This window comes from Lactuca sativa, chromosome 3, assembly GCF_002870075.4.
Source record: "Lactuca sativa cultivar Salinas chromosome 3, Lsat_Salinas_v11, whole genome shotgun sequence".
NCBI lineage: Eukaryota > Viridiplantae > Streptophyta > Magnoliopsida > Asterales > Asteraceae > Lactuca > Lactuca sativa.
In genome coordinates this window covers 97021870-97034674 of record NC_056625.2, presented here as the reverse complement: position 1 = coordinate 97034674, position 12805 = coordinate 97021870, and the positions used below count along the sequence as shown (strand labels likewise).

At 31.4% G+C, this 12805-nt stretch overlaps 1 protein-coding gene across 1 annotated transcript; it reads left to right on the top strand.

The window, feature by feature from the left end:
* Positions 1–3466: 3466 nt before the first annotated feature.
* On the top strand, positions 3467–10905 carry LOC111895842 (probable metal-nicotianamine transporter YSL7). The gene is made up of 4 exons (XM_023891903.3): positions 3467–4021; positions 8853–9016; positions 9121–9218; positions 9315–10905. Exons 1-4 carry the CDS (start codon positions 3607–3609, stop codon positions 10747–10749), a joined length of 2112 nt encoding a protein of 703 aa, XP_023747671.1. The 5' UTR covers positions 3467–3606; the 3' UTR covers positions 10750–10905.
* Positions 10906–12805: the final 1900 nt, after the last annotated feature.

Here is a 12805-nt window from a genome sequence, read left to right as displayed (position 1 = left end):
TTATCCTATTAAGTTATTTTTCCCAACTAACCTAAAGTAGCTGGTCATAAGGACTGAATGTATACAATTTAACAAGTTGAAAAGGGTAAATGTGAACGAAAAAGGCTTGCAATGTTGGTAGATATTAGAGGAGAGGTGGATGGTAGTCGATGATTAAGTCAATAGTAGTCAATGATCCACTTAATTGAGAAATAAATAGTTGATAGTGCCTGATGAAAAAGTAAAAAGGAGGTGAGGTGGGTACTAGGCATTTTAAATTAGTATATAAATAACTTAATTGTTGTTTACTATTTGTGGTTGTATTTTTTCTTCAAAAAGGGACTTGCAGTGCAAGTGTTGGTAGATAACAGAGGGAGATGGTGGTCGGTGATCAAGTCATATATCGGAGGAGGGAGTCATTTCCTCCCAATCCACTGAACCCACTGCCACATTAGTTTTTTTTTCTTTCATTTTTCTTTATCTTTCCTAACCCACAACACACGGAAACCTTATTTTTTTCAACTCACTCAACTCATTCAATTAAAAAAAATACAAAACAATCAAGGTAAATTCTTAATTAGCAATAGAGTTATCGTCAGTACCACTCTCTCTTTCTAGTTGTTTAATGAGTTTTACTAACACACTTCATCCTATCTATACTTTCTCTCTCTTATTTTCTCTTGTACCATTTGTTTTAAAACTTGTACCTTAGTTGTTTTGTATTTTTTTATAATTGAGTGAGTTGAGAAAAATAAGATTTCCGTGTATTGTAGGTTGGGAAAGATAAAGAAAAAGATATGGATGGGCACTTAGCATTTTAAATTGGTATATAATCTGACAATAAAAAGATAGATATAATTGAAAACAACTTTCTTTGAACTTAATGAAAAAACTTAATGTTAGTTTGAAGGACCAATCATGATGGATTGTGAGACCATATAAGATTTTGGTTTTTAAAATCTAGATCTAAATAGTATAAATTAATTAAAATCAAATTTGAATCAACCAACTATAATTCGGTTGTACTGGGTTCTCATATTTGGTTTTCAAAATTTAAAAAAGAACATATAATATTAACATTAAGAAGCTAGTATTTAACGTTTAAATCCAAAAATGATTCATATGATGTCATCTTAACAAGCAGGAGTAAAAGAAATAAACGGAAAATGGTTAATTTGTGAACGAAAAAATTATATTAGTTAAAGATTTTAATTTGAGACATAACTTCTAATTTACCTTTTAAAAAATAATGATAAAATCTCATTTTAGTGACCAAAATCAACTGGGAATAGTTTTTTGTCATAACTAATCTATAAATCCAAATATTCGGACCATCTAGTCCAATCAAAATTGTACGATTAAAAAAATCAAGTTTTAGCTAAACAAAGAACAACCCTACCTATAACATGGACACAAATTATAATTTAGGGTGTTTGAGGTTGTTTATTTAACTTTAAAAAGACTTTTGTCAAAATTATATATTGACTTATGATTTTTTACAAAATGAGTTTTTAAAATATGTTTGGTTGGTTTTTTTACAAGTAAAAATTAATAAATTAAAAAGTATTTGGTTAGATTATATATCTATATATATATATATATATATAATAACCTAAAAATAACTTATTGGCTTATGATTTTTTTTCAAAAAACAAACTATTTGTAACTTAACTTTGTGACTTTTTGAAACTTGCATTTTCAAAAGTGTAACTTATTGCCTTTTTATATTTTTCCATTGAAGTTTTATATTGTTATACAAATCATTAAATAACATGACTTCCTGGTTTGTCTTCCTTTATTTGTAATGCACTTGGTGTTTTGAACGATTTCAGTTCAGAATCGAAAATAGGTGATTGATCTTGAACGAATTCGAGTTGAGACAAAAAATCAAACGGATTAAAGTGTCGGAAACGGGTTGTGATTGCGTTTGGGGTTGTGTGTGTGTTGTTGCAGGTATTGTTGTGAGAATTGTTGTGGTAAATGGTGTGGGTAATACGATATCATACCGACATAGTGATCAATCGGGGACGAATAAATCAGTTGATCATAAGAAGGTCTTGTGATATTTCTAATAAGTGTCTTTTTGTATGTTTGGGTTGTTGGAACAGACATCTTGAGAGTTTTTGAAAAAAATGTATTGAAAGATAGAAGAATTGGATTGAAGTATGGTAAGTTAAGGGTTGTAAGGTTTTATTTATAGGTAAAAAAACCAAATTTAAATAAATTACCGTTCAAATGTTGGGAAAGGATAAAAGAAGAGAAAAAATTTGCCGCGGAATGTAGCCACATGTGGCCAAACCTTAGTAGAGACCGTATGGTGGGTGCGGTGTTCCCAACTGTCACTGTGACAAAATGACAGTAATCGTAGCCACTCCTTAAACGCCTAATAAGTTGTTTCAAAAACCAATACCAAATACTAGGGGTGAGCAAAAACCGAACCGCAAACTAAAAAAACCGCATAAACCGAAACCGAAAAACTGAAACCGGAATGACAACCGATGGTGCGGTTTTTAGTCTTGCAAAAACCGAAAATACTCGGTGCGGTGCGGTTTCTAGTCTTGCAAAAACCGCAAAAAAACCGAACCGCACCGCATATATATATATATATATATATATATATATATATATATATATATATATATATATATATATATTAAATGTTGATATTCGTAAGAACCAATAACTTATGACAATTAAAATATCTATAAATATAAATATCTATCTTATCTATCAGAGGATGATTGTATATTTTTAAGCATACATTTAGTGGTATTTACAATAACAAATAATGTTTATGACATTTTTTAACATTTAAATATGAAGAATACTAGTGATATAGTATCATTTTTATGAATACATTAATTGATATTATTGTATGTACTTGTGAAACAAATAATATATTAAATTCGTATTATATTCAAGCATTAGAAACATGTTGGATGAGTGGTTATGTAATTTGATATCAAACCAAGAGATGGTGTATCAGTTTATCTCCAATAAATGATTCACTCCTCATCTGAGTCAAAGTAATTTGCTGAGTTATTTGAGTTTTAGTAAAAAAACAAAACAAAATAAAAAAAAACTAACAAAAAACCGCAAAAAAACCGAACCGCAAAAAACCGCAATAAAAAACCGCAAAAACCGAACCACATAAAACCGAACGGTGCGGTTTTTAAATTTCAAAAAAACGTAGTTGCGGTTTTCGATTCGATTTTAGTCAAAAACCGCATCAAACTGCACCATGCTCACCCTACCGAATACCCTTACTCTCTTTTTTCTATTATATGATAATATTTGTTTTTTTCTTATTAAAACACATTTTATACGAATTAAATACTATATATTTTTATATGGCGTAATACGATTTCATGAATAAAAAAGTACAAGTAATCATGCATTAGATACTATTAACAATGCAAAGATCCCTTTACTCCGTGTATAAATGATTCTGTTTAAGACAGACCCCAAAAACCTTCCAACACTCGCATATTCTCTCTCACAGTCTCCCTCCCTCTCTCTCTCTCTCTCTGTATGTGTACCTCTACATTCATACTCTTCTGTAATCATTCACAAAATTGAAAATTCAGATTCACTCTTACATTTATCACCAATTTCCGGATCATAACGATGATGGAACGTTCGTCTTCGAGAAGAGACGTGGCGAGCAGTTACGACGATGATCTGCCGCACAGCGAGATCAGCGACGGTAAAAGGAGCAAGGACGCCGGCAACGAGATGGATTCGATCGAGCGGATATTCGAGAGCAAGGAGGTGCCGCCGTGGCAGCGCCAGCTGACAGTGCGAGCATTCGTCGTGAGCTTTATTTTGGGGATTATGTTTACTTTCATTGTTATGAAACTTAACCTCACTACCGGAATTATTCCCTCGCTTAACGTCTCCGCCGGACTGTTAGGGTTCTTCTTCGTGAAAACCTGGACAAAATTTCTCAATAAATCCGGCATGCTCAGGCAGCCGTTTACTCGGCAGGAGAATACTGTTATTCAGACTTGCGTCGTCGCCACCTCCGGCATCGCCTTCTCCGGTATGTTCACTTCTCTCTCTCCGTAATTCTCTCTCACACACTTCACACACTTCCGTTTTCATGGTTATTATTCCGTGTTTTTGTGAGGTAGTGAGCTGTAATGCTTAGTTCTCGCAAAGTAAATCACGAAAAAATTGAAATGAATTTTGATGTAACAAACGGAATGCGGATATTTAGCTCATCATTTATTACACATTTAATTAACTTTCTAATATAAGTAATTTTTAGAAAGAATAAGATCTCAGACTCTGAGTTTTACTTTTAATGCATATATATTATTACACTATTAAGAATGTATACAATTCTGGCTGCATGCTTGATCATAAATAACAGTATCATGCTGCAAGTGAGTTTTTGTCATGTAAAAATCATTTTTGTTATAATGCTGCGTCTGAAATTAGTTAAACTTAAGATTATAGCTAAAATTAGGAACGGATCTAACTTTAGAAATGTAGAGAAAAATCTATGAGACTATGAGAGTATTTATAATTAAATGAAAACTTTAAAAATTATTTTTTATTTTAAATAAATATCTATTTTACAACATTGGCCAAATGTGGGCCCATCCTAGGTTTCGTTTGGTCTATTTATTATGCTATTTTTAACAACTCAATGGGGGACATTTTAGTTTCTAGAAGTTATAGAAATCGCTACGATAATAAAAATATTAAATTTACTTTATATATAATAAGATCATTACTTTATATATAATAAAATCGTTACTTTATATATTATATATTATCATATGATTAATCCAAAGATTGGTCAAAGATTCATCCGTATCAAATTCAAAATAACCATAGTTTATTTTTGAAGTAATTTATGCAATAATTATATCTACCACTGATTTATGTTATGTAAATTGTATTTGTTAGAAAATATAGTTTGATAATTGGCTGAAAATCAAACCATATATATGTTCAGCTACTTATAATAAAATGCTATAATGGTAAAAACATTACCAGCCTTGAATCTTTTCAAGGGTTAGCTTGTCCTAAGTAACTTAAATACTTAACTAGGAGAAAATTGTCTTACTTAAAATTCACTTCTTTGTTTTGAACTTTTTTATTGAAATTTAAACAGTTTTTTTTATCTCGAAAACAATGTAAGGGAGAAGAAGAAGACAGGTAATCGGTGTAGAACACTTTAATTTCTAATTTTGTCGAGCTGCCAAACCCACGGTTCCTCGTCGCTTTCCAAGTTGTGGCACGTGCACAATTGTCGTGTTTGGCCGTCTTTATGCCTTATCATTTGACTTTGATTTTGTACTGAAATGGAAAGATGGGAAAATCAAGAGACCTTATTATGGAATATTCTTAGAGAAAATTATAAAATATGATGTTTGTTGACTTTATTTTAACGAAATAGATCTCACAGTATACGCCTCTTTACTCTTTATCAATACTTTTATACAAATATCAATATTTTTTTCATCCATTGTAACTGAAAAAAATAATAATCATTCTCTTATCCATGAATTTATACTTGAAAATATCTTATGCATAGCTTGCCAATCATATTTAGGGATTATTTGTCAAATGACCAAAATATATAATGAGTTTGAAAATAATGAACAAGAAAAACTGGTTTTCAAAAAATTACCAAGGTTTCCATAGAAATAGCCTTTTCTTCTGTTGAACTGAACACATGTTCAAAAAGACAAAATTCTAACGTTTGACGGTATGGATCCGCAGAGTAGGTCTCTACTGAATGTGTACGACCTCTGCGGAAATGTCTTTCACTCTGTGGAATTGAACACGTGTGTAAAAACACATTTTCTGGATTTAAAAAAAAAAACACATTTCTATAGAGGTCATGTGGATCTGCAAAGCAGTCCTCTACGGATTTGTTCTTTAGGTAGCAGCCCTCTGCGGAATAGATCTTCACAAAACCAGAGATTCCGATGATTTTGTTAAATGTATTGTTGTTTATTTAACGAGGTTTCACTTATTTAGCGCATATCATTTATTCAATATACAAATTTTAAATATAGTTGTATGCTAAAATATCATCATTAAGCCGCTGCTGCTGTCCAATCTCCTCACCATCTCTGATCGATTTCGAGTTTGGTTTTTTGATCATTGACTTCCACGAAATTCCTAGTTTCCACAGCTCTCTCGTCTTCCACAGAGAGCACTTCCCTTAATTCCGCAAATCCCTACCCCATTTCTATTTTACCCTATATAGTTTTACTATTATGCTTCTGAAACGTCACTTCCTCAGAGCAATTTGGCTTCCATAGAGCATTAACGAATTCCACAGAGGCCTCCTCTGAGGAAACCTTGGTCATTATTTTCAAAACCATTACATATTTTGGTCATTTGACAAATAATCCCTTATGCATTAAAGACACTTTATTTTATTTTTATTTTTTTTAATTAAATGTCGATTTAGAAGGTCAAACATAATGTTATGATTTTTTTTTCTCTAAAGTTACTCAACTTATTTATTTATTTATTTTTTTAATCTGACCACAATTATAATTTTATTGTTTTTTTTTCATTTTTCGTTTAACGTGGTAGTTTCTGTAAGAAAAAATTGTTAAAGAATATTTGTATATTTTTTTCGTTTTTATTCATTTTTTTTCAAATGTTTATCTGTATTCTTGTCACATTTTTTTACATTGGATTATTTTTCAAATATTCCTAATTAAGTTCTGAATTCTCCCTAGAGTTAGACCATCGTTCATATAAAGTAAACTTACTCATCAAACAAATTACTTCCAAAACATGTAAATTTACATTTTTATTCTTAGTTTTTATTTTCGTTTTGAAAGATTTACTAATTACGATCTTTTCGTTTTTTGTTTTTAATAAAAGTTAATTTTCTTTTAAAAAATAGAACAAAGATTGCATTCAAACCCTCTTCTACGAGTTCACTTTGTTAAATTCACACATTGCAATCTTGATTCCACTTGCTATGTTCCTTGAGTTGTAAATTATACCATTATGGTTATGTTTGCATTCAAATTAGTATGGATTTTTTTAGGTGTACTTTATATCGGAATTAGGATGTTGCAGATTTTTTGTTTACCGCCTTAGCCTTTAAGTATGGTTGTTATTGTGCTCAACATAGCTTTATATCTAATTGTCTAATTGTGTATTTAAAGGAAAAATGCATATGATAGTTACAATTTGTTTGAATTTGTTTGTTTATAAAGTTATGAAGTTTCAAAAGTAACTGCAGCACGCAGTTCATCTTCAACGATGATGGAAAAGAGGAATAGTCAAATGAATAACGGTAATTTCTAAAAAAAAACACAGATATTTGAGTTAATGTGAAAGGTAATTGAAAATATAAATGTTTTTTTTTTTCTATACAAACAAAATCTAATAGTTTTTCTGAATGTTAGTAGATAAATGATTGTGCTTTTTTGTATTTTACCCTTTTAAAATATGATGACTTTAATATAAAAATAAAATAAAATATGCTGATTAAATCGAAAGACAATAATATATAAACAAAATAACGGATTATGATGACCAGTTTGGATCAAGGTACGACTTCTGCGGTTGTCCTAGACGAATGCATAAGGTGTATGAAAGAATTAAGTTATATCAATCGGTTTCGAATGGTTAGACTTAGCATAAAGGGCTAAGGTTCGTTATAGTTGAAGGTGACGAAACTTCAAAAAAAAAATTGTGCAGTTAAAAAAAAAAAGACAACTTGCCATTTGTTGGTCATAGTTGTCGGTGAGTGGATTTCAGATCTAATGTGTGTAAAATCAGAACCTTTTTAGCTCTTGCGTTTTAAAATTCAACTCTTTTAATAGGGCTAGAGCTGATAAAATCGATCCAATCCATCAACCCAACTTGAATCCAATCCAAAATTGGTTGGGTTAAGATTTTCAACCTATTTAAGTTAAATGGGTTAATCCGTCTAACCCATTTAATTACATCGATTGGGTTAGTTAAAAATTATCAACTTGTCTTCAATCCACCAACCCATTTAACTATATATATATATATATATATATATATATATATATATATATATATATATATATATATATATATATATATATATATAATTTGATAATTATTTAAATATTATAATGTATTAATCTAAGTGTTAATTTAATAAATTAGATGTATTATTATTTATGTTTTAAATAATTGTCATCCTAATTCCTATCTCTCCAAAATCACTTTGAAATTAAATATTTTTAATGTTATTTGAACATCTATTTGTATATGTGAATTGTGATCATGTTGTTGTCATATTTTAAAATTTTACTTAAGTTTGAAATTAATTTAAATGGTGCAATCTTTAATTAATTAATTAATTTTTTTAAATTTTAAATGGTTTAACTCAAGTTTAATCAATTTATTTAATAGATTAGGTTGAGAAATATTTAAACATATCAACTCGATGACAACCAAAGAATGGGTTGGATTGAAAATATTAATCCATTTAAATAAACAGGTTGGGTTGCGTTGAAATTTTCAACCCATTTAACAAATGAGTTGAACCCGAACTCAACCTATATTAACCCATTGCCAACTCTAATTCCCAGTCATTCCAAAAAAAAAAAAAACCCTGCCTATTCTTTAGTTTGCATAGGTGTTACTCATTTTTATCTCATTAACTATGTAGTTATAGATTTACTTATTGATAGAAACATTTACAAATAAATGCTTAAATATTTTCTTTTAAAGAATTACACATTAATCCAACCATTTTGTTTTTATGGACTCCAACATATTTGTTTCATACACATAGTTTTATTTCTGTTATATCAATTAGATGCTTATAAATTTTATTAAAGAAGGAATTTTTTTGAAGTTATTTATTTATAATCTAGTCACAAGTGCATGTATTGCATATACAGGAGGGTTTGGTAGTTACCTGTTTGGCATGAGTGAAGTGGTAGCAAAGCAGTCAAGCGAAAATAACTATGAGGAGAACACAAAGAACCCTTCTCTCACTTGGTTGATTGGTTTCCTTTTTGTTGTTAGCTTCCTTGGACTCTTTTCTGTAGTACCACTTCGCAAGGTACTATATATTTATTTATTTATATATTGATTTATTTTACAGATATAGTATAAATAATGATACATGATTTTGTTTTTGTCTAAATTATACATTTGATTCTCCAGATAATGATAGTTGATTTCAAACTGATTTACCCCAGTGGCACTGCAACTGCTCACCTTATCAACAGTTTCCATACTCCCCAAGGAGCCAAGTTAGCCAAGTAAGTAGAAAATAGGGACAATTTCGTATATTCCTTACTTTTTCTATATAATATATTAAACAAAAATACTTTTTTTTTTTTTGGTAAAATTGATAGGAGACAAGTACGAACTCTAGGCAAATTCTTCACCTTCAGCTTTCTGTGGGGCTTGTTTCAATGGTTCTTCACCGCCGGAGACGGCTGCGGTTTCTCAAGCTTCCCTTCCCTCGGCCTCGAGGCATACGAACACAAATTCTACTTCGACTTCTCAGCCACCTACGTCGGCGTCGGAATGATCTGCCCTTACCTCATCAACGTCTCTCTCCTCGTCGGCGCAGTCATCTCCTGGGGTCTAATGTGGCCCCTCATAAACCTCCGCGAAGGCGATTGGTACCCTAAAGGTCTCGGATCCAGCAGCCTCCACGGAATCCAAGGCTACAGAGTCTTCATCGGAATCGCCATGATTCTCGGCGACGGCCTCTACAACTTCTTCAAAGTCCTCGGCCACACCTGCTTCGGTTTATACCGCCAAGTCCGCCACCGGAAATCCCAATCCCAACTCCCGGTCAGCCGCAACTCCTCCCCGGAAATCCCCCAAATCTCCTACGACGACCAACGCCGGACCCACCTCTTCCTCAAAGACCAAATCCCAATGTGGATCGCCATCATCGGCTACCTCGTAATCGCCGCCGTCTCCATCGTCGTCCTCCCACACATCTTCCACCAACTCAAATGGTACCACATCACCGTCATCTACGCTTTAGCCCCAACTCTCGCGTTCTGTAACGCCTACGGATGCGGCCTCACCGACTGGTCCTTAGCTTCCACCTACGGAAAGCTCGCGATATTCATCGTCGGAGCATGGGCCGGTGGAGAAAACGGCGGCGTCCTCGCCGGATTAGCCGCGTGCGGCGTCATGATGAACATCGTCTCCACCGCTTCTGACCTAATGCAAGATTTCAAAACCGGATACATGACATTAGCATCACCCCGATCGATGTTCGTAAGCCAAGTAATCGGAACAGCAATGGGATGCGTTATCTCTCCATGTGTGTTCTGGTTATTCTATCAAGCTTTCAACGACCTCGGACAACCCGGTTCAGAATATCCGGCTCCCTACGCTTTAATCTACAGAAACATGGCGGTTTTAGGGGTCGAAGGGTTTGCAGCTTTACCTAGACATTGTTTGGCTTTATGCTACGGATTCTTTGGATTAGCGATTGTGATCAATGGAATGAGGGATGCCGTCGGGAAAGAGAAAGCGAAGTTTATTCCGATTCCAATGGCGATGGCGATTCCGTTTTACATTGGGGGGTATTTCGCGATTGATATGTGTGTTGGGAGTTTGATTTTGTTTGTTTGGTCAAAGGTGAATAAAGCTAAGGCGGCGGCGTTTGGACCGGCGGTGGCTTCCGGTTTGATTTGTGGGGATGGGATTTGGACTTTGCCAAGTTCGATACTTGCTTTGGCCGGTGTTAAGCCGCCGATTTGCATGAAGTTTCTTTCCAGGGGGGATAACGTGAGAGTTGACCAAATTTTAAAGTCGTCTTAAGTTTGGATTTTGGTTTGGGGAGTTTAAGGTTTAATGGTTTGGTTTTGGAGGTAGCGAATATGTAAAGAGTTGGTTGATGCAAAATTAGTTTGTGTCGGCTACAAATAAGTATTCTATTTGCTACACAATTAATTTGCATGCGTAGTTTATTGACTATTGAGTTGAATTGTAGTTATTTATGTTTATTTTCTATATATATGGGCAAAAGAGTCTCTTGAGAAGGGATTTCATGAGAATACAAAATATTATTAGGAAGTAATTCATCTAATGAACGGATGTTGGTGTATAAATGTAGATGAATGAAGTGGACCTTGTCTATAGTAAAAGAAGAAAATGGAAAAGTGTTATTACGAAAATGACATAACTTTCGATTTAATTTGATTTGCACACGGTTTTTATAATGTTCAATTCAAAGTGATGTGCGCCTAATTTTCAAAAATAGGCATGAACTTTGTTTTTTGTTGAAAAACAAAGAACTGAATGGTGTTTGATTTTGATTTTGTTAATTAATATCATCCTTCCAAGTTGCATGTTTTTTGGAAAACTAAATCCTTTACTTATGGATGACCTTTAAACGAACATTCATAGAGAAATTACAAAAGTAAACATTCAATAATGGTTTGATTGGACCAAAAAAATCTTGAATGGCTTTTTCAAGAAAAGAGTCTCATCAAGAAGTCTACAATGGCTTTTTTATGCCGTTTGCCCTAAACTTAAACTTAATACCCTTTGCTTATTGAGTGTCAACATTGTCATCGGTCCACCCTTCATTAACCACCACTTCAAACTCCTCAACACTTAACAAAGAACTATAGAATGTAAAAGAGAAATTAAATGTGCTCCTACTTTTATTCCTATAAATCTTTCTACCTAACTAAATGGTACTTCTTCCTAATCTTGGTACACATTCCTTAAAAATATTGGTCTATGATCTGAGGGATAATGTCATAAAAAACCTTACGTTTGACAGAAAATGTCGGTTTTATCCTTCAACAGATTTCCAGGTTACCATAAATTATTTTTTGCGAAAAAACCCTTAAGTTTACAAATATTTTCCAAAAAAACCCTTAAGATTATAAAGGTATAAAATATAATTATATATTCAAAATTTGATAAAACTAAATGATTTTTAAAAATTTAATTGTCAAAAGTTTATATCAAACTAATATAAGTTTTATTGTACTTATATTATGAAATCAAAACTGAAAATATTTTTAGCTTTAGGTACATTAAATTTTATATTGGTTAGATATAAACATTTTATATTTAAATTTTAGAAAAGTTACCTAGTTTTATCAAAATTTGAATATATTCCTTAATTAATACTTAAACTTTTCAAAGCAAAATTAAAAAACGTTTGTCAGCTAATAATTAACTATGCTAAAATAGTTAAACATATGAATAATCTGACATTAATTAAATTCAATTAATTTTTTTAAAAGGAAAATAAAAATATTTTATATGTTTAAAAGGTTTGTATTTCAGAAATAATAATGTATCATATTTTTCATAAAAAAATATATCTATATAATAAATTGGATAGATATATTTATATTTTATATGTTTAAAATGTTTATGTTTGTGTTTTAGAAATAATAACGTATACAACTATACTTATTTTTATAAAAAAATAATATGTTAATATTTTTATTTATGAAATACAAAACTTTTAAACATATAAAATATTTTCATTATCCTTTAAAAAAATTGTGTGGAAATAATGCCACCATATAGTGACTATGATCACCTCCAAAATTGCTTTACGAGTCATCAATACATACAACGAAACCAAAAAATATGATACATTATTATTTCTGCAATACAAACATTTTAGATATAGAAATATTTTTATTTTCCTTTAAAAAAATTAATTGAATTTAATTATCATATTATTCATATGTTTAACTATTTTATCATAGTTAATTATTAGCTAACAGACGTTTTTTAATTTTACTTTGAAAAGTTTAAGTTTTAAATTAAGGAATATATTCAAATTTTGATAAAACTAGGTTACTTTTTTAAAATTTAAATATAAAATGTTTATATCGAACCAATA

Bases quoted from the DNA above. Each gene is read 5' to 3' on its own strand.
- LOC111895842 (XM_023891903.3), top strand. From the start codon at position 3,607: ATGATGGAACGTTCGTCTTCGAGAAGAGACGTGGCGAGCAGTTACGAC. The intron at 4,022-8,852 runs GTATGTTCACTT...TTGCATATACAG, and splicing joins CTCCGGCATCGCCTTCTCCG to GAGGGTTTGGTAGTTACCTG. The intron at 9,017-9,120 runs GTACTATATATT...TTGATTCTCCAG, and splicing joins CTGTAGTACCACTTCGCAAG to ATAATGATAGTTGATTTCAA.